The 27,776-nt window shown below is 48.6% G+C and overlaps 1 protein-coding gene across 6 annotated transcripts; it reads left to right on the top strand.

The window, feature by feature from the left end:
• On the top strand, positions 1-26,762 carry LOC141929513 (solute carrier family 22 member 4-like). 6 transcript variants are annotated; one of them, XR_012625047.1, is made up of 11 exons: positions 1-436; positions 7,617-7,720; positions 9,331-9,485; positions 13,075-13,246; positions 15,878-16,004; positions 17,997-18,097; positions 19,099-19,313; positions 19,959-20,141; positions 20,832-21,314; positions 22,093-22,218; positions 22,455-22,543. XR_012625047.1 is itself a non-coding variant. In XM_074839072.1 (10 exons), the coding sequence occupies exons 1-10, from the start codon at positions 44-46 to the stop codon at positions 23,858-23,860; spliced, it is 1,662 nt and encodes a 553-aa protein (XP_074695173.1). In that variant the 5' UTR covers positions 1-43; the 3' UTR covers positions 23,861-26,762. The 6 variants fall into 6 exon arrangements, 1 of the variants encoding a protein (XP_074695173.1); XR_012625049.1 differs by lacking the exon at positions 22,093-22,218 and having other exon boundaries at positions 21,188-21,314; positions 22,455-22,551; XR_012625048.1 differs by lacking the exon at positions 22,093-22,218 and having other exon boundaries at positions 21,000-21,314; positions 22,455-22,551.
• Positions 26,763-27,776: the final 1,014 nt, after the last annotated feature.

Genomic DNA, 27,776 nt, shown 5'->3' with positions numbered 1-27,776 from the left:
CAGAAGCTCCCGCGGTCGCGCCGAGCCGCGGAAGCTCCGCGCCATGCGCGATTACGAGGCGGCCACCGCCTTTTTGGGCGAGTGGGGCCGTTTTCAGCGGCTCGTTTTTTTCCTCCTCAGCGCCAGCATCGTTCCGAACGGGTTTAACGGGATGTCGGCCGTTTTCCTGGCCGGTACCCCCGAGCACCGGTGCGCCGTGCCCCGCGGGGCCAACCTGAGCGGCGAGTGGCGGAACGCCAGCATCCCGCTGGAGCTGCGGGGGGGGCGGGCGGCCCCCAGCCGCTGCCGCCGGTACCGCCTGGCCGCGCTCGCCAACTTCTCGGCGCTGGGGCTGCGGCCCGGCTCCGACGTGGAGCTGGGGTCTCTGGAGCAGGAGCCGTGCCTGGACGGCTGGGAGTACAGCCGCGATATCTACCGCTCCACTATCGTCACCGAGGTGCGCGGCCGCGGAGCCAAACCCTTCCCCCGCCTCCCTCCTCTGTGGGGGGGCGTTGGGGGGACGCGCTGCCTTGTAGGGTGGGGGGGAAGAAAAGGGAGCGGCGGGTCAAGCGGTTGGGGGAAAGGGGTTGATGCTGCGGGGAGAGGGGGGGTTTGTGGGGTGAACGGCCTCAGGAGGAGCCGCTTGTCCTTATTAGCCCGGCTGCGTTTTCCATTGAAATGTGATTTATTTGGAGAAGGCTTTTCTGTGGAGGGGGAGGCAAAGGCTGGGAGTAGAAGCCTGGTAGCTTCCTTTTGCCAGCAGGCCAACTGTCCCCAGAAACTTCCCATCTGCTGGAATCTTCCCAGTGTCACTTTGGATGGGGACATCGATGCTTTCCCATAAACGGGCCAACAGCTTGGCTGGGTCTAGAGCCGCAGTGGGCCCTGCCTGGCCCCCAGCACCAGTGCTGCTAGCCACAGAGGTGGCTTTGGTGGCCGTCGGCGCTGGGCTGGGCAAGTTGGTGCGAGGCAGGTGCCGTGGTCGTGGTCTACAGCGCGCGGGAGGCTCCTGTGCGAGCCTGGGCCCCGGGCTGCGGTTTTGTAAGGCTGGACAATGGCATCACTTGTACCGGGTGTCCTGTGGGGACGTCAGCGGCGACGGGTCATTTAAGCACTTTTTTGGGTTTTCTGGTTGTGCCACGGCGCCGCGGCAGGGACACGCTGCGTCTCTGCCCATGCCAGTGAGGAGCTCTGGTAGAGGAGGAAAAGGCAATTCCCCTAAAGCTGCGGGGTTGCTGCTGCTCTCTTGTGTTGTGGGAGGGGGTTTGAGGAATATGGGGCTCATCCTCGTGCCAGCTGGCACACTCTGCAGTCATTGAGCCCAGCAGCGTGCCCCAGGTAGCCAAGGGCCACCCCGCTTGCGCACCGATGGCTCACGCTCGGGGGCACGGCACGGCGGGGAGCGGGCGTGTGGCTCTTGGTCTCGAGTCCCCGTGACTCAGCAGCAACATCTGCCACCGAAAAACGTTGCATGGGGGCACGGCCAGGAAAGGTCCTGACCAAGAGGCGTGTGGCTGCGGGTCTGTGCCCCAGGGACACGGGGACAGGGTCAGTGTCTGTGTCCTGGGGACACAGGGGCAGGGTCTGTGTTCTGGGGACACAAGGACAGGGTCAGGGTCTGTGTCCTGGGGGCAGGGTCTCAGTGCGGGGGACATGGGGACAGGGACAGGGTCTGTGCCCCAGGAACATGGAGGCAGGGTCTGAGTCCTGGGGACACGGGGCAGGGTCTGTGCCCCGGGGACACAGGACAGGTCAACACCAGATCAAGGCAGAGAGTTCTTGGGAAGCTCGTCCTGCTCCTGGTCGTGGGCGAACCGTAGCAGCAGCCTGGCTGCAGCCCATGTGCTGCGCGCAGCCATGCCCGGCTGTAACCCGTGGGCTGGCACGGCCGCCTGGCCGATGCCTGGTAGCCACCGCCACGGCACTCGCTGCTGGAGGGAGGCCGGGTTATCCCGAGGTGGCTGTGAACTCGTAATGTGTGGTTTGGAGTTCGCCATTGCTCTGAGGGAGACAGTAAATGAAGCAAAAGGAGGAGAAATACTCTTCCTTCTTAATGAGCAGCAGACAACTTGTGTTGGCAGATGCCGGACGAGAGCCTTCCGTGCCGGATTCAGATGGGACGCAGCAGTGGGGCCTGGGGCACGCCGAGGAGGCAACAGCACATTCAGAGATGGAAACCAAGTGCCAGGTTCCCATCTGTACACCAGATGGAAAAGAAGGATACTTGTTTTGTTTTAAAATTGTCATGGATGTTCGGAAAAAATACAGAATTTGGTTTTAAAACAAGGAAAACAGGCGCTGATGAAACCCTGAAAAGAAGCAGTTCAGTTCAACTTGAGATGATTATTTTTGTACCCAACATTTTTCTTGGTATTAGGAAAGACAAGCCAGGACATGCCGTCAGGAAAGCTCAGTGGAAAAATATCTTTGGTTCAAAAACTCAATTGAGGAGCAAAACTTGATGGTACAGGATTAAGTCCTGGAGGTTTTTTTTTGATTTGTGCAGTTGCATCAAGTCCTGTTATTACTGCTGCTTGAAGGGAGCAGGCTGGGGGATGCCAGCTCAGCCCTGGTGTTACTTGGTTTGCGGGGATGTGCTAAACCCTGGCAACAGAGGCTCCCAGACTCCATCATCTCCTTGGTCTTAAAATGCTGATAATGGCAGAAAAGTGAGTGTGGGCACAGCACAGGTGAGAGAGGTGATGGTCGGGCTGGGGTGGTAAGAAGGAGCCTGTAAGTGTAACGATGAGCAGGTGGCTGTGCAGGGTCAGTGTGGGGTCAGGTGTGATCCCACGGCCAAGACGAGGAGGCTGCAGGGTTCCCTTTTGCTCTGGGGGCTCAGCCCCTTGGCCCAGCTGCCTCCCCGTCTGCTGCAGCTCCTCCAGTTCTCCCCACAGAAAATCACTGTTTTCCACCGAAGCCACTGCGCCGGGTCGGTGCCACCCGCGCTTGCATGAGAGGGCTTGAGCCAATCTAGCAGGTCCTGACCCCAAAGTGGGGCTGCTTCACTCTCACCACCCCTTCCACTTTCTGCCATCTGTGCTCTGAAATTAATTTAAACATTAACATGTGTATTTTTGTCTGTTGGGGTTTTTTTGCCTGGAACTTAACCTACTTGTGCTTTAATTCCAGATAGCGATGCTCAGATCTGGTATTAATTAGAGGTTCAAGCACCAGTTTTGCGTTCACATCCAGTTAATTCCCTCACGCTAGGTTGTGTCCCAGCACCGCTGCCTGGGGACACGCGGGGCTGCTCCCCACCACCGAGGCCAAGCATGTCCTGGCTTGTATCAGCACTAGCGTGGCCAGCAGGGACAGGGAAGGGATCTCACCCCTGTGCTCGGCACTGGTGAGGTTGCACCTCGATGACTGGGTTCAGTTTTGGGCCCCTCACTCCAAAAAGGCCATTGAATGACTCGAGCGTGTCCAGAGAAGGGCAACGGAGCTGGTGCAGGGTCTGGGGCACAGGTCTGATGGGGAGCGGCTGAGGGAACTGGGGGGGTTTAGTCTGGAGAAGAGGAGGCTGAGGGGAGACCTCATGGCCCTCTGCAACTCCCTGAAAGGAGGGTGCAGAGAGGGGGGATGAGTCTCTTGACCCAAGGAACCAGCGCCAGGACAAGAGGGAATGGCCTCAAGCTGCGCCAGGGCAGGGTCAGACTGGCTCTTAGGAAGGATTTCTTTGCAGAAGGGGTTGTTGGGCGTTGGAATGGGCTGCCCAGGGCAGGGGGGGAGTCCCCATCCCTGGAGGGGTTGAAGAGTCGGGTTGACCCAGCGCTGAGGGATCTGGTGGAGTTGGGAACGGTCAGGGTGAGGTTCATGGTTGGACTGGAGGATCTTCAAGGTCTTTTCCAACCTGGATGATTCTGGGATTCTGTCCCCCGGGCACCACAGCGAGACCCCTGCGGAGGGCAGAGCGAGTGCCGGCGGCTTCACCTCTCACCCATGTTACCTCGCTCAGCCTCCCTGTCCCAGCCCTGGTGCTGACTTCTTGGTGAAGGCAGAAACCAGGAGCTTTTGGGGCTGGCAGAGGTGAGGAGCTGGATGTGAATTGCTGTGGTTTGAAGGCAACTGAAGGATTTTTCTGTTTCCTTACAGCTTTTTCCAGCAGCAGTGAGCAGCCTTAGCCCACCCTGCGCTTGGGTGTCTGTGCCTGTCACTCGTGCGCTGAGCAGAGCCGGTCTCATTGCTGGCATTGGTGCCCAGGGTGCAGCATGGGCAATCAGAATATTTTTTTTAATATCTCTTGAGCTGTTTGTCTTCAGATTTTTCTCTTGGAGACAAGGTCAGATTTTCCCTGGTTTACAGCCTCAGCCATTTACACAAGGCTCCGCTAGTGTTTTCTTCTCTGATATGAACAGGTTGATACTCAGGATGGTTAATTAGTGATTTCTGATTGAGAACACGAGCAGTCAGGGCACCTTCTCTGGCAGTTTCATTTTTTCAGAAAGCTTCTCCATCCGTAGTGCCCCATAGCATTGGCTTCCAGTAGCTGGGAGCTTGTGGGAGAGGGTTGGAGGGATTCGATGGTAATAAAGTGATTTAATGGCATTCTCCTCAAGCAGCTCTTACTCCAAGCACTCAGAGCACTTGCTTGGAAGTTTACGTGAACTTTGCTCTCCAGTATGCTTAGCCAGGGATATTACAGAATTACTTATTGTCTGGTTAATGAATAATTCAGTCCAGTACAGACAGTTTAGAAGTTGTAGAGGTAGGTAGTTCAGCTGTGGCTGGGCTGTAGCTCCTGTACCCACGATGGGCTCGGTGATGGATGCAGCCTCTGAGGAAAAGGTCAAATAAGTTAAATTTCATTTTTTTCCCCAAGTACTGCTTGCAAGGAGCCTTAAAGCCCTGTACATTCAAGCACTAGTGAAATCTTGCCATGCTGACACATGCTGGGTCCCCGTGTGGTGCTGGACATGAGCCTCCATCGGAGCGAGCGCCTTTGGGGAGGGGAGGCTGGTGTTTTGGGACAAGATGAGGTGTACCTAGAGACTAGGGCTGTATACATCACTGCCCAGGTCCCATGTGCTATTGGATCTAAAATAGGTGGTGTGGGTTTTCACTCAACAGCTTCAGATATACTTGGAGGCGGATGGATTTGATGGTGTTTGTGTGTTTTGGGGTCAAATACAGCGAGTTCCTGCGGACAGCAACGCCTCTCCGGCCAGCTGGCTGCTGCGTGCTCTTTGCCACATCCCGCAAATTTTAAAGGCTCGACCCTGTAGAGTGAATTTTTGCTGTCTGTGCAGTCTGTCATGGGAAAAGGTAGAGTGAACAGCTGGGTGGGAGGCATTTGGCACCAAGGAAACACAGGAAGCAACCCCAGTTTCACGGGCAAGTTATTATTTAGCTAGGTTTATTTTGCAGCCAAAGTGCCTTTGGCACAGTGGAGGCATTTTAAAAACACTGACCCTTAACCTCGAGTGACTGAAGTCTGAAGGTCTGGGAGCAGGCACTGTGCTGGCGGCCCCACAGCGGGGTGCTGATCATAGCCAGATAATTAATAATCGTCTGTATGGGCTGCAAATTTTGCCACCTCGTTAGACACCAACTTTCCCAGAGCGGGGACTGGGAGGGGCAGCAGGATGTGGCAAAGCATCTCAGTAGTGTGGGGCCAGGTGAGCCCGGCTGGCACGGAGCTGCCGCAGCTCCCACAGCTTGTAGAAGCTGCCCCTCTGCTGCCCTTTCCTTCCCTGCGTGATGTAAAGAAACATTTACTTTTAATGCTGTGTTTTCTGAAGCTGAGTTTTGCTTCATTTTAAATACGGGGCTTGATTTCCACCGAGCTTCTTTACAGAAATCTCAGTTTTCTTTGACATGTGAAGCAGATCCCTGTATATATTTCTCACAATTTGCATTCTTGAACGTATCAGAGCCCTGCTGACCTGCAGGTTCACATCCACCTTATCAAACACAGCAAAGATAAATGCAGGTGTATGCCCAAACAGGCCCACGCCTTGCCACCTCTCCCTTCCTGGCAGGGACGAGAAAATATTTTACAGAAATGACTGCTGCAGGCTTCTTTTTCTTATTAATCAGATCTAAGTATTGGAGGCGTATTTCAGTCCTCAAATCTCCATCTCCCCATGTTAAAGACTGTGTGTTTCTCAGGAAGAGGCATGGGTTGTGTTTTAAAGCTCAATTCATCTCTTTTTGTCCCATAGCTGGTGTTACTTTGCAAGCTGGGCAGAGGGGTAGAGGTACCCAGCTCCCCACCGCTGGCAGCATACCTTCGTTCTGCCTGAAAACAGGCACTGATTGCATCTCTTTCCTAAATTATAGTCCAGAGCAAACTGCATCGAGCCACAGCACATGGCCCCTTGCTTTGGGGTTTTCTTCTCCTTGTTCTCCTGCAGCAGAAGCGAAGCCCAGCCACCGCCCCATCGGTTGTTTGGTTTGGTTTTGGCAGGACTCACAGTGCTGTCAGATGGCACCTGGCTCTCTGTGTAATACAAGAGTTGCTCCGTTTTGTTGCCTGCAGCTGAGCTGAGGAGCCGGAGCAGCCCAGAGGGGAGGTTTCTGCTCCACCACCCCTGCCTTTGCCTGGGCTTGGCCACTGCTTCCCGCGATGACTTGGCCCGTCTGTTCCCTGAGCGCTGGTGCAGGCGATGTACCCGCTCTCTGATACATGACTAATTATTAAAATTATGCTAGACTTTGATCTGTGATCTAATTAGCTTACCTTTGTGGTAGAATTATCTAATCTAAGACTGACATGTTTGAAGTCTATCCATAAGCTCTCCTGCCAGGCCCGCCTTCACCAGGAGATTAGTCACCAGGATGGGAACAAGCTGCAGCAGAAACACGCTCGGCTGTAACTTTGGTGGACTCATGATGCTGTTCTTATTTTTTTTCAACCTTGTCTGGGGTTATGAGCAGCTTTAGGTGGAAGTTTCCATGCTGGCTCCTGTCCTAAGCCTCCAGCCCCAGCCGGGTCTGGTCGTGAGGCTGAGTGATGGACAGTGAGTCAGCCCTGCAGGTTGTGGGGATAGAGAGGAATTTGGAAACATGTCAGGGTGGGAAAAGAGATTTCATTCTGTGCGTTTTCTTGCATATGTTTTGTCAACCCCAGAAGTTAGAGAAATGTAGTGGGTTTTGTGCTGGCAGAGGTCAGGTAAACTGGAAACTCTCCCTAGCTGGGGATGGGGCAATTCTTCACCCTTCTCCATCACTGTTTTTTTGGTGGGGAGCATCTCGGGCCATGGGGAGCCAGGTCCTGGGTGTCGGGGGGCCTGATGGGTGCGTGTTGGGGAGATTGTGCTGGAAACGGGGCCAGGGTGGCCCCTGGGTGCACACACCAACTGCCCACTGAGTTTTTGGTGTTACTGGCCACTCACCTGCTTCAGAGGTGATGGGGTCCCATCAGACGGCTGCCAGCCAGCGTTTCAGCCTGGTGGGGCTTGCCTGGGGAGGCAACCGCTCTCCCTTTTGTTTTTTTGCGCTTTAAGCAGGGCGTTCCGGCAGCGACCTTTCCTGGGAAAACAGTGCTGGTGCCAGCAATGGGTGGAAATGCGGCTGTGGGGAAACTAAATTAAATTACATGGAAACGTGTGTGTCTCCAGCCAATAACCCTTGTGCCTGGATGAGGCTCGACGCGGCGTGGCGGCTGCGTCTGAGCGCAGGCCCTTCTCTTGCAGTGGAACCTGGTGTGCGAGGACGACTGGAAAGCCCCGCTGACCACCTCCCTCTTCTTCGTGGGGGTCCTCATCGGCTCCTTCATCTCGGGGCAGCTCTCGGACAGGTAACGCCGCTGCTCCCGCTCTGCCCCTGGGCAGAGCAGGGCAGACCTGGTGCCACGGCTGGTGCGTTTGTTTTTAAGAGACATAGAGGAGTTAAATGTCCAATTCTCTTGAGTTTTAATCAAAATGAGGTAACTGGCCTGACCTCTGCAAAAATCCCAAACTTGATCTACCCCAGGTGTAGGATCACCACCTCTTGGGCACTTCAGAGACAAGAACTGATCTCTGCAAGGAGCCCATGCAGCTGCTTTGCAGATGGATGTGGTGGTTTTCACTTCATGACCACATTTGTTTCTTTATCCGGCCTTTTTAGTAGTTTAAAAGATGTTGTTCTTTGTCACACATTAACTGACAGGCCGTTCTTGGAGCTGCAGGATAGAAACTTGTCCTTTGAATGGAAGCTCTGCATAGAAGAGGTGGTTTGCTGGAAATAAAGTAAGGATGTCCGAGAGGAAGAAAAAAGATAACCTGTAAATGAATAGCAATCATGTCATAGCACCCAAGTAGATGTAAAATATCCAAAAAATCATTACAGGCATTTGATAATTATCTCAGCAGCATTGAAGTTGTGGCCTTACAAGTGTTGAATGTGGAATATATGTTCCTTTTGCAAGTGTGCTTCCCTCTGTATACAGCCCGTAGCCTTTTTTTTCCATATCATTACAGTGGGGTCTCCAGTACTGCTTTGGTTGCTGCCTGTTACCGAGGGAGTCGTGAGAGCAGCAGCGCTCCTCTCGGAGTTTGGCAGGGGGGTTTCAAAACTCAATGGGAGCCTTAATCCAAAAGCCTCCAGCATTAAATGCCACATGATCTGAATTTAATCTCCTGCCTCCTGCCCCCCTGCAGAAGTCAGTCAGTGTTACTGTTTGAAAGGGAGCTGAGGAAGTCGCTAAATCCCGCGGGTGCCGTGTGGCCCCTGGGAGCAGCGCGGCCAGCCAGCCTCCCCGAGAGCCCGGTCACCTTCTAGCTTCAGCTATTCCTTGAATTATTTTGGAAATGTTTTGTCAGGAAAGCTGTACGTTCTGAGCCTGTACCTGAGCCATTTCCCTCATGCTGCTGCAGAAACCTTTCCTAAGTCAAGGGCAGCTGCAGGCAGCGGGCAATGCAAACCCGTGCGTAGGCTTGCTCTTACCTTTCCTTAAGAAAATGCTACTAATGCAGAGAAGCGGGTGAGAGCAAGGGTGTGATACATATGGGAACTCAGACTGAAAGCAGTCGCTAAAGCTATTTAACACACTCAAAGCGTGATGCTGTTGCATGTATAGATGTCAGTAGCCTAAAAGCCATCATTTCCTAACTTTTGGCTGTGTGGCTTGCAATCTTCCTGTGACTCGCTTATATACTGTTGTCTAGTCTCCTCAGTCCCTGTCTAGTGGCTCCCTGAAGTTTCTGCTCTTCATTTTTCTTCTTGGTTTATTCCCTGGGTCTTGGAAATTTTAATTTCTTTTAGTGTTTATGAAGCTAAACAGAATTCTTTAACATGAACCAAAATTCAGGTTGTGCTAAGCTGTGTTGCTTGAGGTTGGATATTTGTGCTCCCTCGTGCTCTCTTACAGAGCCCTGCTCCATAAATACATGCTGTTTCAGTAATAATCTTTATCCTTTGCAAAAGGTTTGGCAGGAAGAATATCCTTTTTTTGACGATGGCCGTGCAGACTGGCTTCAGCTTCCTGCAGATCTTCTCTACCAGCTGGGAGATGTTCACAGTGCTCTTTCTCATAGTGGGGATGGGACAGATCTCTAACTACGTGGTGGCCTTCATACTGGGTATGAATATGTCTGCAGTAGATTAAATGCTTGCTTAACGTACTGTTATTTTTTTTTTTTCCCCTCTGAACCTGCATCATTTAATTAGACAGCGGTAAATCCTCACTGATACAATTCCTAATTTAGGCCAGTATGATTTTTTTTTTTTCTCTTGGATACTTCAAGCCTATATTTTCTATAGATTTAGAGGAAAAGAAGAGAGCAGAAAGGCTAAATAAACATCCATTTCCCTCCTTTTTTGGAGAAGAAGTTCGAGGCAGCATTCAGGGTTTGTTATCAGCAGCAGCAGGTCTGAGATAGAGAAAACGTTTGGGTTCCTCCCTGCGTCTCTGCCTCTTTGCAGAGGGGTCGGTGCGTACCCGGGTGCAAATCTTGGAGCAAACCAGCCCTTCCAGGCAGGACGGGAGCAGAGGAGCCAGGTGGGTGTCAGAGCCCCGTTAGCCATAAAAATCACTGGTCTTGGAGCCGAGGTTAGTGATAATGTCCCTAATTTTAGAGGCCAAGGTCTGTTTTGTTTTCTATGGGGAGCATCAGAAGAAAGAGCCAGTGACTGCAGGGAGGCTGCCGGGCTGCCTGGGGACCCCCTGGGGAAGGAGGGACCCCTGGGGAAGGGGGGACCCCGCAGAACCTCCCACTAGTCACAGGGTTTTCAGGAAAGGTGACGACATGGGGAAATTACGGGGATGGCTGATGCAGGCCTGGGCGGGGAGCTGGGATTTGCAAGAGCTGTCTTTAAAGTGTGCACACATGTATTTATGTCAGCTTTTAAATCAGTGCTGTCAAAATTACAATTTGTAGATTGTAACCTGAGCTAGTCTAAATTAAAGCCGTATACAAATAGTTAATGCTGGTCTCTCTTACCCCATGAGGTTTTAACGGGGGAAAAAATAGAGCAGAAGAGCATAATATGAAATCAGTGCTGTGGAGGGGATATGGCACCGGCACCGTGTCCCCGGGCAGCTGTGAGTCACCGCTGCGAGTGACGGAGGGAGGGTTAAGTAGGTCAGGCTGTCAGCGGGGAGATCCCTTGCTGTTGCAGTCGCCATTGCCACAGCTCCCTCCGTCCTGGTAGTTAACTCCTGCGTGGAGCCGATGGAGCCGGAGCCAACGCCTGTGGCGAGAAGGCTGGGAGCTGTGGTGCTGGGTCGGGAGCGCTGGCTTGGCTGAAAATCCTCTTGGAAGTACATGGGGTTGGTGAAGCACGAGTCTCTCTGATGGGGGTGCAGGATCTGGTTGGGCAATAATTAGCCCCGAAGCTCCCCCCCGGGAACGTGGGGCATGGCTGGATGCGGATCGGGACGCTGCCTCGGTGCTCGGCAGAGAGAAAGCTGGGGTGGGGGGCCCGGGGCACCCCACTGGCCAAATGCCCCCGCTGCTGAGAGATAGGACTGGGCCTCCCACAGTAATGTTCATTTGTTTAATTGCACGGCTGCCATTTGCTGGCACTTTATCCCTTGTCTTGTCTCTTCTGCCGTCCCGTTTTCTGTAGAGTTGTTGTGGCAGCGATGACTCCCTGGCAGCAGAGAGGCAGGTGCCGCGGGCACTCGCCATGCTGGCTGCTCCCCAGCAGCCTCGAGGCTGTTACTAAGGGCGGGATTAATCTAAACTAACTTAGATATTAGCTTCCTAATTTAAGTGAGTCGTCAGCCACCTGTCATTGATAAGGAGGGAGGCACTTCCCACCCTACGCTGTGTAGTTGCGTGGCTGGCATGTCCCCCAACCTCTGCCTGTAGCAAGGCAAACCCGGGAGCTTCCAGGAAGCCGCACGCAACAAAGGTGCTGGATAGGAGAATATACCCACGAAAAGAAAAGTAACTCCTTAAGAAAGCCCACCCTGATCATGGGATGCGCTGGAGATGCTTCCCTTGTTTCATCCCACCACTGCCAGGGCTGTGACCTGGCTTGGGAGGGGAGCGGTGACACCAGCACCTATAAAGTCCCCATTGATGCTGGCTGTGCTGCAGCCCTGGCACCCTCTGTCCCCAAATGGGGTGGTTTTTTGTTTGTGGGTTATTTTGGTTTTTTTCAAGTGGCCACCTCAGCACAGGTTTCTCCTGTCGTCCCAGCTTTCAACATCCAAACCTGAGTTGTGCGTAGCTCAGACCCTGTTTCAGCATCCGCAGCCACCCAGGCTCTTCCTGTCCGTCGCACTATTGCTGCCCACCTTCATGAGAATAGAACTTCTGTAGAGAATTTTAATTTTTTTTCCCAACCACATCCTGTGAAATTTCTCTCTGCAGCATTTTTCCTTAGCTGTAGGCCTCAGTTATTTTCTGTGCTCAAAATTGTTGTTTTCAAGTTCTGGGACTGTAAAACACTATGGAGATTTGTAAAGGCGTCTTGGTATCGTCCCAGAACTGCTATTCCTTGGCCAGGAGAATGAGGGGGGAGGAGAGGCAGGAGAGAAGAGAATTGTAGTTCTCTACAATGTCATCTCATGTTGGCTTTGAATTGCCACAAATTATAATGTAATGTTTAATAGATAGAAGCCAATGTTTCAAGTATCAGACCTCTCCTGAGAGAGTTCCTCTAAACAAGAGCAGTCAGAGAGGAAGACGGTATAATTTATCCCCACACGATTGTTTTATCCCTAAAAGTTCTTATTTTCCGTTTTCTTACTGTGACTTTATTCAGTTTCTAAAATGAAAATTCATGTAGCTATCAAATAGGAGATTTTTTTTCTGTCTTGGGTATTTTTTCCATTTTTCTCTGCAATATTAAATCTTGGAGTTCTTACCACACTACATAACTAAAATACACTCTCCAGATTTCCCAAGACCCTCCTGTTCGCTCAGTGTCATTTGCTTTTTAACTGAGTCCAGATCAAACTGCGGGAGTTACGGCCCTTGCGGTGCTCCTGATGGAGCTCTGTAGACCCGGGGCTGAGAGCTCAGCGGGAAGTGAGGCGGACCTGAGGGCGTCTGTGGATGTTGTTAAGCAGTGGCTGGGTATTTTATTGGAAAAGAACTTACAACAGTCTCAATTGTTATTCCTAGACACTCGGTGGGCGCTAGGCTGCGCGTGACACAGTGGTTGTGGGGTGCTTTCATGGACTGGTGCCTGGCTGCTGGAGCAGTAGCGTTAGTAGAAGGTGGCATCTTCCCTGGTTGTGTCCTACAGCCCGCGATGTGCCAGTCTGACATTCCAGCCTTCTGTTCCAAAAACTAAACGTGACATTTGTTCCCACCTCACTGTAAATTCATGCCCTTCCATCCCATGTCAGTCGGCCGTCCACCGACCTGCTCTCCTCCAGAAGTGCTCAGAGGTGAACTGCACCTTAAAAATCCCGATGGGTGAAGTGGGGGAGCAGGCTGTGTCCCAGCCGAGGGTATCAGGAAGGCTCCTGGAAGTCTGCTGGCCATTCCCCGTGCCTGCCCTTATCTGTCTCTGACAATGCATTAATCAAAGCAAACAGAAGTCACTCCTTCATCTGAAGGTCCCTGATGCTCCCAGCAACTTTTCTGTACCGGTTGGGTCCATGTTGTCTAAAACTGTTTAGCTTATTTTTGTGTAAATGCAGTAAAGTATTTAGTCATGATTGAAAAGAAAGAGTTAAAATGCTAATCCAACCTCCCTTGTTTTAAACAGGAACAGAAATTCTTGGCAAATCAGTTCGTATTATATTCTCTACATTAGGAGTTTGCATATTTTTTGCAATTGGCTACATGTTGCTGCCACTGTTTGCTTACTTCATCAGAGACTGGCGGATGCTGCTGCTGGCGCTCACTGTCCCGGGGCTGTTCTGCATCCCGCTCTGGTGGTGAGTTGAGTGCCTCCCCCCGCCACGCTCCCACTCGCCTCCCCACCTGACGCTCTCTTGCCCTGGGTGCTGGTTAATGGCAGGGTGGCGGGGGGGTCCCCTTTCTCCTCTTTGGGTGTTTTTTTTTTTTTTTTACTAATTGGTATGGGAGGAGGTTTTGCCTTGAGGTGGGAGTTGGGGGGATTTTTTGTTTGGGGTTTTTTTCCAGTTTTAAGTCAACTTAACTATCTGCAGAGCCTCACTGGTGCTGACCGTGTGCTTGAAGCCACTTTTTCACCAGCTTTCCAGAGCAGCTTGGGAATTCTGTACTTGACTCCTAACTCCAGACACTGTTAATCACCTCTAGGTTTACTCCTGTAGTACCACTGCCTGATTCGTTCTAACTTTGCTTCCTTCCTTTTTTCTTTAAGCCATTTTTTAATGTGGTTTCACCTGCTGATTGGTACTAAAATCTCAGAGGAAGGCTGAGCCCGTTCACTTGGCACGCAGCAGCAGGCAGTTTCTTGCCCTCGACGTCATTAAGCAGCTCATTGCACTAGAAGTCGTTAAGCAGAGGCGTTTGCCGGCAGAGCTGGCCGGGCCAGCCCGCTCCCACGGCTCTGCGTGCCAGGAGCCGTGTGTCCTCCCAGCTTTGCTTTGGCTGCTGGAGCAGGACTTTGATTTGTGAGCCCCTTCGGCCCATAGGAACTCTCTGGCTAAGCCAAAGGTTGGCTCTACCTTACCCTCCTCCTCTCAGCCATCCCACACTGTCGTCTTGGTGGCTGAGTCCATGTTTTCTTTCATCTTTCCATCGCACTTGTCCACACCCGTGCTCTAATGCACTGCTGATGTGTGGGTGCACCCTTACCTGCCCTGGGGGACTGAAAAACAGTTTAGGAAAACTCCCTGTTCTTCTCAGCTGGTCAGAAGCATTGAAGAAGGGCAGATGTCGTTGTTCTGTTGCCGCCTTGGTCATCTGTTGTTTTCTGAAGAGATAAGTGTTTAGAAAATAAGGAGGGACAGGCAAGGTATCATTCACACTTAAGGATAATTTACAAACAAACAGAAAAGTAGTTCCTTCCTTTCCTATTAGTCTTATCTGGGAATAATTCTTCCTGTTATCTCAAAAGAGTTATACCTAGAAGTAAGAGATTAATGTCTTGAACAGTTAAGCAATTTAGACCCACTCTGCTATAGTCTAAAAGACCTCCTGCAGATCTCATTCTTGTCAGAAGTCTCTGCTGATGGTTTTGGTTTGTTGTTTTCATCTTAGTCTTCAAACCAAACCTTTAAAATGGTTTCCGGCTCCACCTCTGCTATCATCTGATGTTTAGATATAGTCTTCTTCTGTTGAGGGGTCAGTTTGCTTATTTAACTTGAAATGTTTCAAACTCCTTCAACACAGTGGCATTTCCCTCTGCACCGAGCAGCTGCTCTTTGGGGAGGTTGGTTTTGGGTGGAAGCCTCTCGGATGTCTGCTATAGAACAGGCACTATTAGGCACACAAAATTTGTCCCCAGAGTCCTGCTTTGAAATGTATTTGGTGGGAATTGCCATGGTTTTTCAGAGCATACATCATAAAGCATGCCAAAAATTTCCATGGATGGCACTTCCAGCCTGGGGCCAGTGTGGGGGTAGATGGGGATCTGCTGAGGCTGGTCGGTATTAGCTGGCATTTGGGCACCTGGACCCACTGCTCCCACGGGCAACGTGACCTGCACGTCCCACTGCTCCGTGCCGTAGTTGCTCTTTTATTCATTCCTCTTCCAAATTTTCCAGAAGGTTCCCAGCATCGTCTCTGCAGTCTTGTGTTCCTCAGCTTGCCCACAAAGAAGAGCAGTGGAGCGGCTCACCTCACAGAAAGGCACGTTAGTGGTTGAACAATCTGATATAAATTATCTGACGCTCGCAAACGTTGACGTGGCTTCGGGTTAATCCTTTAGGGAGTTCATCAGAAAAGGAGTGTCTGACCAGCTTTTTTCCAAGGAAGGGAAAAAATGCTGCTGGCTGAAGGGCGCAAGGTAGCATCTGTTAAGATTGAAGGATTTAGTTAAGGAAAGGTGAGATTTTCTGTCCTGTGTTTGGTGTTAATTCACTCAACACGTGCCTGGAATTGATTAGAAAATGTCATCAGCTCCACAAGGGGACACTGCCACTGTCCTCTGCCTGGGAGAGCCTGCCTCAGAGTTGTGGTAAAATTGTGAGGTTTGTATAGAAGATTCCTGTGACACAGAGCCTTTAAATATACCCTGCGCATACTTAAAGCATTTCCACATTGTGTGCAGTTTCCCAAGAATATTTTTGCTCAACACTAGTTAAGCTACCCCCATCTTTGCTGTCTATCTGGTGACATCTGGGTTTTTTTTCTGGTGGACATCAATTATTCCTTAAAAAACAACCACCCAGGACAAGGGCCCAAGCGTGCATCTACTTCAGCACGAGAATAAACACATCCCATATATTTGAATTCTCCCACTGATCCCAGTAGGACAAATCCATGAATTACATTGCCTACATGCTTCTGTGCTGACTCTCTTCTGCTGCAAGCAATCTGTGAGATGAGAGCATAACTCATAAAAGCGATACATCTGTTTTTAATAATGTCTTACTTTCATGAAAACGTTGAGTCATTTATTCTGAAACTTATTGCAGGATCATTCCTGAATCCCCTCGGTGGCTGATCTCACAGGGAAGATATAAGGAGGCAGAAGTTATTATCCGAAAGGCTGCAAAAATAAATGGTGTTCCAGCCCCAGCCGTGCTTTTCGACACCGCAGAGGTATGTTTAATCCGTCCTGGTACTTTACCTCGCTGGCAGTTTCCCCCTTTGCCTAGTTGGGAAATGCCAGCAGAGAAATGGTTTGCACCAGCAGCTCTTAGAGGCTGGCAGTGACTGTTGGTGTGAGGTAAGTGCTGGGTTAGCGAGTTCAAAATGAGAAGCCAGAGGGGGTTTTTGTTTGTTTTTTACAGTAAAATTCTCTTCCTCAGCAGTGGTTGGTTGTGGTTTTCAGAGCAAGGGTGACCCAGATTGTTTCATCCTTTGGGCGCTGAGAAGAACCGAGGAAGACGTGTTTGTCCCCATCGCAGTATTAGCAATTTGCAGTTTAACGGCAGCCCTCGGCAGGGGGGCTGAGCAGGGGACCCTCAGTTGGCACCCACGTGTGCCAGGGCTGTGCAGAGCCCCCAGGGACTCCTCAGGTTGGACAGACCAGCCAAAGCACCCGAGTGCTCCGAGGGCACTTGAAAAACCGTGACGGTAGCAAAGGCACTGAAGAACATTAAGCTTCTTTCCAGGCCTGTTTTTTTTTCTTGTATTTCATACTTATCGGTTAAAAGGAGAAAGCCTAGCACAAACCTAGCACCCCAGCAAGCCGGGGAGCAGCACGCCGCGGCAGGACGGCTGGTTCTTGTGCTCCTCTCCCCCCCTCTAGTGGCTTTGCCCTCACCGGAGCTCCTGCTGAAGAGCCGCAGATGTTTTTCTTGTGTAAAGAAACCAGCAACGCTTCCAGCTTTGCGTCAGCAGCGACCGTGTCTCTATGTCAGACCTTACTTTCCTGCGTTGTACCTAGCACCTGCGTTTTATGCCTCCTGACAGAGCAGAAAGCAAAGCTGCTACGTGCTGCACCTCCCATGGGCAGGATCCTTCTCTCGAGTGTCACGTTTATGTGTTGGCTGAGCTGCTGAAGATCTCTTTTCCAAGTGTATGTTCTAGTGTAAATTGAAGTGTGTGTTCCAGCTAGGGGAAGCTCATCCTACAGAAACCATGGAAAAGCACTTCCCTCACTTCACAGCCAGAGTTCAGATGTCTTTCATACTGGACATGACTTTTTAAAGCTCCAGCACGTGAGTTTGCTTTTCATCGCTCTGGCGTATTTTTGAGACCAAGAGGCAGCTCAGCTGTCCTTTACTTCGTGGGAATCTTGTGTGCCAAAGCATCTGTCTGCAAAACATCCTGAGGATGATGTTTGTGCATTAAGTCCTCCATTGGAAGTATTTTTTCAAACGTTGCTAGGAAGACGTTCCTCGGAAACCATCCTCTCTTCCTGGGAAAGGAAGTCTCCTGGGTAGGCCCATAGGGAGGCCAAAGTGATTCACTCTTTGGGCTGGGGGGGAAGCCTGACCACGTGCGCTGGCTTTGCCCTGTCGAGGGCTCTCCATGCAGGCAGAAGGGCACCCTAATGCCACCCAGAAGATTCCTGCTTCAGGCCTCAAACTGGACCCTCCGTCTCTGATTTGGGGTGGTGGATGCTCCCACGATGAGCCCTGGACACCACGCTGAGCTCTGGCCTCTATCCCCCTCCTTGGCAGGGTGCCAACAGGCAGGCAGCAAAACTGGGTGATTTTCTGCATTTATTTTCCATCGTTTGTGAAGGTTGAACAGAAGAGAGTTCAGTGGACAGCGTGCTGGAAAATGCCTTTGGTGATGAGGTTACTCCTGGAAGTACTGTGTTAGGTCCTCAAGGAAGTGTTACTGCGTCTTTCTTGTCAGCTGATGCTCCTTTTTAATTAGTCAGCGTGGTGCAGTGGTCTCGGTGCTACCCTTTTTTTGTATTTTAACAAAAAACTGGAAACTACCACGAGTACAGCTGGGTGCAGAGACAAGCTCTACCTAAGGACCGCCCTCCCCAGTGCAGAAGCGGCCCTTGGGCTGACTAGTTACCCCCTGATAGAGTCATAACTTCATAACTGCCCAAACTTGTGGGTATGCAGAGGTTGTTGTGCTCTTAGGTGTGTGGGAATTTTTTTGGTTTTGTTTTCCTTTTTCCTTCAGATGCAGGATTCGAAGCCTCAGCAGCAGCAGAAGGCTATCCTTCTGGACCTATTTCGAACCCGAAACATTGCAACTATTACTATTATGTCATTACTTTTGTGGTAAGGAAATGTGTATTCCTAAAGTACCCAGGCAATAGAACAATTTCTGATTTGAGGGCACATGCCACAGGTTTAGATAATAAGTCTCAGCCTCGGAGCCCATCTACACATGGTCCTTGGCCGATACATGGCCCTCGGTGTCCTTGCACCCACACTGCATTAATGCACAAGAGTATGGAGACAGTAGCCTCGACTCAGATGTAAAATAGTTAGGAAACTATATGTAACAACTTGTGTATTTTAAATATTCTGTTGCTTTTCTTTTTTTTTTTTAAGAAGCTCCCATCTCTGTAATCTCTATTTGAAGAGAAATGTCCTTCTTGAAGCAAAGGCAGCAACTCAGTAACATAACAAGGAGCAGACCCATGGCCAGCGTTTTTGTCCTGTTTCTGTACAGTGCCCATCTCAGTGAGATCCTGGTCCCTGCCTGGGCAGCCACGAGGAATGAGGACCCAATAATTCCATATAGACAAACCGGGACCCTTTTCTGTCCATATTTCCCCCAGCAGAAAGGAACTGGCTAGCACACTTGGCATGCCATAGTAAAGCACTCGTGAGATTTGAAACCCGAACATCCAGCGCTCTCGTGAAGATTAAATAAGATGTCACGGAACTGCTGAGGGTGGGAGATCCTGTCACTGGAGTTGGCTACAAGTAGGAGCGTAGTTGGCATGGGAAGCTTTCAAGAGTTATTTCATTGTGCCGTTAATGAGCCCATTGCAGTGAAAAGCCTTTGTGAACGACTTCCACAAAGCCTTTTACTTGGTATAGTGTATGCAGGAAGGACAGAGAAATCAGAGGTCTCTTCAAGCCGCTGTGGATGGTCACTGGAAGGGATGACAGAATTAGAAAGATGGGGTTGCCACTGAGGTTTTTTTTAAGCCACAATGTCTGTGGTGATGCTTTGCGACATCCTATTTTTGTAACAACATCTGAGGCAACACTGGAGGCGTTCAGAGACTGGTGTTTCTGGAATAATTTGGTTTTATTGCTTTTCTCAGGTTTTTCACATCAGTTGGTTACTTTGGCCTGTCCCTCAGCACTCCAAACTGGCATGGAAATGCCTACATCAACTGTTTCCTCTCGGCTGTTATTGAAGTTCCAGCTTACGTGATTGCCTGGCTTCTCCTCCGCTCCCTCCCTCGGCGCTACTCCTTGTCTGGCACCTTTTTTTTAGGGGGAGGTGTTGTCCTCTTCATTCAGCTGGTTCCTGCAGGTACAAGATTCAATACATGACTTAAGTATATAAAATGTTAGAAATACTTTATCTAACAGTTCTGTAAAACTACTAGAAACCATGATCAAATTTAGAATTTGAGGTTAAGTTTATGCTGATCACTTGCAGCCATGATTTTTTTTAAAATACACAGCTCTCATTTATTGTGTCAAATTACTGAGCTTTTTATAGTCCAGGGGAACCAGCTTGTAAAAGGAGAGCCAAAAGTGTACTGTGATTTATCTGGTTGTGCATAGAGGCTAAAAAAACCCCTGAAAGTCTTCCAGATTTCACTGTGTGTAAATCTCCACAGGATTTTGTGAAAAAGGGGTGGATTTCAGCTTGTGCTTTGTTGCTGTGTAATCCAGAGTTTTGTTCCATTTCAAGAATGCTGTTTTACTGAGAGAGAAGCAAAATGTGAAAAGTACAAAGTAACCCGAGCATCTACATTTTGCTTAGTGGGAAGTCTGGAGCCAAGACATCTAGGGATGGAGCTAATACATTGTATAATTAAAAACCAAACAAAACCACTCACAACTGCTAGGAAAAATAAAACAGTGATATGGTCTTTGGGTTGTAAAAGAAATACAAGTAATAAGCACAGAGTGTTATTTATTCCCCTTAATTTTATTCTTTCTCCTCCAGATTTTAACGTCCTCTCTGTTGGCCTGGTGATGCTCGGGAAATTTGGCATCACAGCTGCATTTTCAATGCTTTATGTCTACAACGTGGAGCTGTACCCAACGCTAGTGCGAAACATGGCAGTCGGAGCTACTTCCACGGCTTCCAGGCTGGGCAGCATCATTGCTCCTTACTTTGTTTACCTGGGTGAGTTACCTGGGGGAGACATTTTGCATTTCTTGCCTTGTACTACACAACTGCCCAGAGAAGTGATCGGAGCTTCCACAGTGCAGGCTCAGCTTTAAGTCCCTTCGTTTGTTGTCTAAGTCTCTTCTCTCACCTTGGGTCCGAGTTCAGTTGTACACGCTAGAAATGAAGTGGATCTCCTTGGGTTTCACAAAAGACTCAGATGTGGTTTTCCTTTCTTGAGGCTGGGGTCTGTTCTTACAGCACCAGCGTGGGCCCCAGCTGGTCTGAGGCAGTGATGGTGTTTCTAAACTGTGCGGGCGGAGTGGTTGGGATGATAATTGGTCACATCTTGGCAAAGGGTGTCACCCCTGGGATGCCAGGTGGTTTTGCAGGAGAGTGTGACGAGAAGGGATGTAGCAAGGATGGAAATCTAGCAGCAGGAAATTCATTGCGTTGTGCTCGTCTTGCACATCCCCAGATGGGTATGTCAGGAGCAGGTGAACCAGGCGGGAATCCAGGCATCCCCCGAATCTGTGCCCTAAAGCAGCACGGGGCAAACATACAGATTAAGCAGCACAAGAGTGTGGTTAATTGTGACCTTTGTGATTTTTTTTTTTTTTTAGCAGAATTATTGATTTCCTCATAGGCTTTATTTTGACATGTTCAGAGTGCTGCACAAATATTAATTGATAATTTTTTTTTTTAAAGTACACAGAAATGATCCTCATGTTGCAGACAGGAAAGGGTGACAGAGATTAGGGGACTAAGGGTGGAAGTACCTGTGAATACCAGCTGCTCAGTCTGGGGTGCTCAATCTCCCATTTCTTTGGCTCACACATGATTGATTTCCTTCTGCAATCACTGAACCCAACTCAGCTCTCCCCTGAACCTAACGACTTTTCCTTCCTGCTGAGACCTTTGGTACAAACCGACCCTGACTGCCGACTCTGGCGGAGCATTGCTGGTGTACTGCTGAGGGGTGAACGCTGGCTCACCGTGCCAGGACAGGAGAGAGGACACTACTGGCTGTAGCTCACCTGTGTTGTCTCACCTCTACATTCCAGCGTGACTGTACCAAAAATGATGAAAATACAGTGTCTTTATTGCATACTTGTACAGTGCAAATGGGAAGTAAAAGGGACAGCAGGACTGTGATGCTCCTTAGGGTCTTCAGTCTCCGTTGCAGAACAGGTAACAGTAATAGCGATGTAGACAGGATAAAGTTTTTACTGTTGTGGGTTTTTTTCTCCCAAGTTTCCATAGGCTCAGCTTTTAAAAAAATCTTGTTCTAGTCCTCAGAATAGTTTCCTAAACTTTAGGAGGTTTTAGGAGAGACTTGTCAGCTGCTGCTACTTGCTACAGCTAAATTAGGATCTCGCAGTTCATCCAGCTCATGAACACAGAAGAGATCAAATCACCAACTTTGGCTCTGTGTGAAATACCCACGACTCTTCAGTTTAATCCTAGTTTATTCCATACAATATGAAGCATACTGCTTTATCCCGACTAAAAAGTAAAGCTGTCAAGTCCAGTTTGGTACTTTCTCTACCTTAAATACTTTAACTCCTAGCTAATTCTTTTACTGAAAGACCTTTTCATTGCTGTGCTCTTGTGACATGAGTCTTGCATCCTGCCCAAACACTTGTGTGCTAGCTTCAGGCTGCTGGCAGGGGCCGCTGCCTTCCAGTCCAAAACCAGATCCTCAGGAGACCAAGGTCAGAGCTTCTTGTCTGTCACGGGAGGCCTGATGCTTTCTCCCCTTGCAGTGAGGAAGGTATTTAAGGATTCCCCCGTTACAGCCTGTTAGTCTGAAACTGGCCTGTTCGGCTGCCATCAGTCTCTTCCTTTCTTTTGCACAAGCCCAGCAGGATTCACAATCCCAGGCAGCTGATGAGTGCTTAGTTGCTTATGAGCACTTTTATTTCCTCACACTGAATTATTTAATGGAGGATTTGGTTCCTGATCACAGTGTAGCACTGAAGACTCCAGCAGTGAGCCCAGCAGAGCTGTTACCTTGCAGAGATGTTGGCTATCCCAGTTGAAAATATACAAAAAACCTATTAGCCACTACGCAAACATGGGCATGAAACTGATGGTAGGTGTTGACCATCCTAGAGTGCACGTTGTAGTTTTAAAACTGAAAAATCCCTTTGTTTGCTGGCAGATAACAGGTGTAACTTGGGTTTGGATTCACCTTTGATATTTATGAAGATTTCAGCTAATTACTCTAAATTAATTCTGCATTACAGCAATGTCTGGAATATAAATTTTACACATGGGTTTGTTGATTGTGGACATTAAGTCCTGTTGTCCTGTCCTGTGTTCTGGCAGGTGCCTACGACAGATTCCTACCGTATATCCTGATGGGAAGCCTGACTGTGCTCATCGGGATCCTTACCCTGTTTCTCCCGGAGAGCTACGGCAATCCCCTGCCCGAGAGCTTTGAGCAAATGCTGAAGGTGAAATGGTAAGGCCACTGTCATTCGTCCCGTGCTTCATGGAACTCAGGACCTCTTTCTACACAGTCCCTTTTCCCAATCCGTAAACATGTTTCGTCAGATCCACTGCAAAACACCAAAGCTTTCAAAGTGCCCTTTAGATTTATCTTTTTGGTTGTTAATTTGACAGACATTGACATGCAGTTTCTCCAGTATCTCTGAACCTGCAAGCTGATGTGCTTCAAAGTGAGCTCTCACAAAGCAACACTGACTTTCACATCACCTTGAGGCTGTTGCTTCATATCTCCCAATGGTTTCCATCCTTTGATATCATTCATTATGCTTAACTCTTCATTTAGTAGGATGATTTACATTACAAAACACTTTACTCTTTCAGTGTAAGTTCCAAATTAAACACAGGGTTTCAGTATCCCAGCCTCTTTCATTTGGGAGGCTAGGGACATGCCAGGACAGCTTTTCTCCTGGTTTATTTTCTTTAGCTGTAAGCAGTGATGGCTCTCTTGCCCCACCACCATTGCTATTTAGGGTACTCTGAGCAAACATCTCCACTGAAATCTGCGCGTACATTGCAGTGCTGGTGCAGTGGAGATGGCCAGCGTTTGCTAGTTACTATTGTGGGAGGAAAATTCTTGGGAGCAGCAGAGAGAATTAGCCAAAGTGCAGCTGCATAGGTGCCATCCAGCTTACTGAGAACTTGTACTGGAGCAGAATTTGACCTTATAAGCAATAGTGGCTTGAAAAACCTGGAATTGCCTGTATCTAATCCCTGGTTGGTATAAGGAGCTGTCATTATGCTTCCAGAATAAGAAGAATTCTCGGGCCAGGTTCCTTGAGAAGGGCATGCTGCTTTTAATCACAATTAGGGACTTCTCGTGTGTCTGACCTATGGCTTTTCAGCTTTGCGGTAGATGAACTGTAGCTAGAAATCCTGGAGTCAAACCAGATTCCTGTCGCAGGCTTCTTGCATAAACAGACTGAAGTAACTGACTTACAGTCACTGAATTACATTTGAGTTCCAAGTGGTGTTTGCTGCACTACTTCTGCCATCCAGAAAGGTGTACTTCACAGAGCATTACATTTTTTCTAACATTTGTGTTAGTAGTGTAACACGGTTATTTTGGTGGTGCTAATTAGAAGGGGGAAGTGTCTGGTGACACCCTGTAAAATGTTCTTTAGCTTCTCAGTCTTTGACTTGCTTTCAGTTTCAGAAATGGGCAACAAACCACTGGCGTTAGGAATTCAAAGGAGAGCCCTAAAATTCTGGTAACACCCTTGTGAAGAAGGATGCACACTCTCAGAGGGGCTGAAAGAAGAACAAGATCATCTCAAACTGCATTTTCTGCCAGAAGAAAACAAACCAAACCCAACAGTCAATGCTACTGCACCATAGTTACTATCCCCTGTGCTACTGTACCCAAACACATAGTTTACTCAACAGCTGCTGTCTACTCCCATAGGACTCTTAGTCTTTAATTCAGTGTCCTGACACCTGGGGCTTGTCAGCAGATACGGTCCCTGTTGAGAAATGGGGGCCTGCATGTGCTGAACATGATTGATTTGAGGAGTTAAGCTAGAAATGAGCCTTAGGAATAACACAGCAGAGACTCCACTCGGTCAGGTTCTCAATGAAAGCTGCTTAAAGGAGGGGGGAAAAAAAAAGATAGCAAACATTGGCTTGCTGGTGGTTTTTCTGGCTCTCTCTGTTCACTGGATGAAGGGGAGCTGGGTGTCTGTCTTTGAAAATCTCAGCACGTGCCCCTAAAGGAAGGATCCTGGCCTCCTTTGAAACCTGGGACCAAAGCCCGATAGATTAAGTCGTTTCAGAATCTAGTTGCAGCAAAGCAGACATAGACTTCACTGTAAGGACATGGTTTTTAAACAAGACATCGAGCATCTTCTGATGTTGCTTGCTTTTCCCAGGACCTGGGGTCCACTTGTCCCTGTAAAAACTGATGCTTTTTCATAAAGTCTGAGCCCGCTGAAATCCTTGGGTTTCACGAATGTTCGGTGTCTTTGGGGAGGGGGGAAGCCTTTAACACAGAACGGACTACAGCTTGCTGACCTTCTGCTGGGCCGTGCCCACATGCAAAAGAAACGCGGGCTTTAGCAAGTCATTGATCCTGTCCAAACCTGCCGTGCAGTTTTAGCTTTCAGGTTTTCTGTGGTAAATTGGCATAAGCAGTTTTTTAGATCTTTTGGGGTTTTCTTTTCAAAGCATTTCATTTCTCCTTTGAATATATACCCCATTGTTCTGTACCTTCAGAGAAAGCTCATTGCAGTTTCAAAAGCTTCTGCAAAACCTTTCTATCCTTTACAGATTTAAAGGGGATTTGATGCTTGCAAAAATCTGATCTTCTATACTGGAGATGTTCACCTGTAGCAGTTTTAATAAAACACAAAAGGGCTAATTTGGGACCACAGTTTTTTCAAAACAAAAAACCCCCACCAACAGAGCCAGTGTGTTGTTTTTCAAACCCTACAGGTTATGTATGCTTTTTTTTTTTCTTTAAAGTTCAGCAAAGCTAGACTGGATGAAAACAACTGTATTGCTTAGAGTTGTGCTACTACTGTTTTATGAACACTACATAGTTTGAAAAAAGTATAATACCTTTTGTTTTTCTATTTATTGGTTGTACATGCACTTCTTGGCCACGTAAAGTCTATCAGACCTGGTAGACTTGATTTTTATCATCTATAAATAACAATTAGCTATGATTCACCTTCTGTAAGAGCCAACAAAAACACACAGTCTCATCTCTAATGTGAGAGTTCATGGCAGGTTGATGATTCTGTGATTGTGTGCTGGCACTTGGCACGGGAATGCGGCTCTCCCTGTAAGTTCAAGCACAAATATAAAGCTTTATATCATTTAAATGCAAGGAACTTGTGCAATTATTTCAAGCTGCTCTTTGGGTTGAGGAAATACTATTTGCTTTCATATTAATTTTCTGCAGTTATGCTTGTGCCATAAATGTAATGTGGCATGAGGCAACCATTATCCTGTGACCCCTGTTGTTCTCATCCATTCTCAAGCTGGAATTTCTCTAATAACAGCAGTATTTAATCTTGTTTTTACTTATTACAAAGTTAATCTATGGAATAGCTGTTTAGACTTAACTAAATTTCTCAACAACACCTTTATATCAGCATGGGACAGGTTTGAGGACTTGGTTAAATATAGGTGGCCGTATTTTTATGAAGATTTTTATATTGAGTTGATACTTATTTTATGTGATTGTAGGCTTGGGTGTGTCTAAAAGGTAAATATTTTTGTACTCTTGAACTTTGTAGTATCTTAAAACCTAGTTTTCTTTTTTTAAAATAAGAAAAAGGGTTGTGGGTTTTTTTAATACCTTGTTTTAATCAGTCTCATTTTTCTTACACCATTGATCTCAAGCTAGTGTCACATTTTAGTATTTTTAATGGCAAACTGAAAAAAAGACTCTTTCACAAGAGCAGAATGCCTTTCTGAGAAGTACGTGATGTTGTTAAAAGGCCTTACAGTGTCTGCGCATAGTAAAAATGAGAGGAGGAGATTGCTTCAGCTGATGAAGCATTTGCAGTGAGAATTTTTGTCCTCCGCCAGTATCTTTCCCAGGCTCGCATGGGGATTTCTGAAGAATCCCGAAGAGCAATAGTCTGCAGAGGAGTCAAACAGGGGTGAATCTGGAGGGCAGGAGTGCCTCTTTCTGGCGAGTTACTTTTTTTTTTTTTTTTTTTTTTTTTAATTGTAAAGCTGAAGAGGACAAGCACTGGTTTAGTAGCTGTTGACAGAAATTACAATTATTGCTAGTGAGCTATTTAAACCTCTCACTGCAACCTTCAGTGGGTTTTCTGTGTCAGATGCTCAGCAGGGCTTGGTGCGGGCCCCGTGTGCTCACACGCAGCGGGGGGATGCCCATAAAGCTCTGACCTGGGGACGGGAGGGAAGCACCAGCTGGATCGCTCCCACGGACCGCAGGGGCCGTTGTGCTGTGCCTCGTCTGTCACCTCTGTCACTTCGGTCTCTGTGTCACCTTGGATCCTCAGCTGGCTCACTGGGTCTGCTAAAGCATATATGAAACTGTAGTAATTGTCACTCATTAACTTCTCTCTTAATTGTAATAAAAATGTGCCCTGGCATTGTATAACCTACTTTCTGTGTGGATTGTAATTGAAGAATAAAGTCTCCTAACTTTAACACTTTGTGCAAAGAAGTTTAAAGAAGTAATTTAAAATGTATTTAGCATGGATAAAGTATGAAAAAAACCCCAAACTAGAGTAAGTTCTTCCACAAATAAGCTCTTCCACAGAGGAAGACTATGATGTAGTACAGTTTTTCTGGCTTTCAGATGGTTCAGTCCTGACTCTGCAACCCTACAAAGCCCCAGACACAGACTCTAGCCAGGCTCAAGGATGATTTTGAGGTTAAACTTCTATTTTGTCTATTTAATTTCACAACTGCGTGATTCCAGAAATGCCAATTAGGCTGGTAAAACAGCTTTTATCAATTCGAGGTGGAGAAAATATCAGCCCTAAAAAAGCCAGTTGGAAATGTGATTTAGCCTTATGGAGAGCAAAGCCAAATTCTGCAGTTCCACACAGCTGCTTAACTGAGCCCTGTGGGAGACACGATCTTGCTGACAGTGCCACCAGGAAATGAGCTGGGATTTTTGGGCTAAGAACAGAATATTATTCGTTAAATGTATTATTTGTCAAACATATAGTGTGTGTTCTCTCAGAAAACAGTGTCATGGTCAGCAAAACCTCTTTACAGCCAGATGATCCTGCCGAAGGAACAATGGCAGTTGTGGCAGCAAGAAGGCGAGGCAGCACTGACCCCTTGGGCTTGCGGAAAGCTGCTTTTGGTCGCTAAAGGGGCAAAACAATCCACCGGTGAAGGCTCTTGGCTTGGCGGTGGCAACAACCCAGAGCCAGGCCTTACCAAAGAACCCCAGTAACGTGTAGCTGAGCCCTGGGGGTCGCAGGCACCTGAGTTCAATTCACCTCAAGCGCGGTTTCTGAACTTTTTGGGCAGTAAATATAACGCCTGTATTAATGGGCTGGAGTCAGCAGAGGGCAGGGGACGGGCAGCCCAGCCGGGCCCGGGAGGGAGCCGGAAAGCGGCCCCGATACTTGCCCGGTGCCCGCAGGCCTCGGCGCGTCGCCGGGCACCTCCCGGCGCACCGGGGTCGCCTCTTCCGGCCGCCGCCGC

Source organism: Strix aluco, chromosome 13 (assembly GCF_031877795.1).
Source record: "Strix aluco isolate bStrAlu1 chromosome 13, bStrAlu1.hap1, whole genome shotgun sequence".
Taxonomy (NCBI): domain Eukaryota; kingdom Metazoa; phylum Chordata; class Aves; order Strigiformes; family Strigidae; genus Strix; species Strix aluco.
Note: the sequence above shows the minus strand (reverse complement) of the source record. Positions and strands in the feature narration are given on the sequence as shown.

Excerpts from the sequence above, each read along its gene's own strand:
- LOC141929513 (XM_074839072.1), top strand. The coding sequence starts at position 44 with ATGCGCGATTACGAGGCGGCCACCGCCTTTTTGGGCGAGTGGGGCCGT. Across the intron at positions 13,247-15,877 it reads TTCTGCATCCCGCTCTGGTG|GATCATTCCTGAATCCCCTC; the intron begins GTGAGTTGAGTG and ends AACTTATTGCAG. Across the intron at positions 20,142-22,454 it reads TCCTTACTTTGTTTACCTGG|GTGCCTACGACAGATTCCTA; the intron begins GTGAGTTACCTG and ends GTGTTCTGGCAG.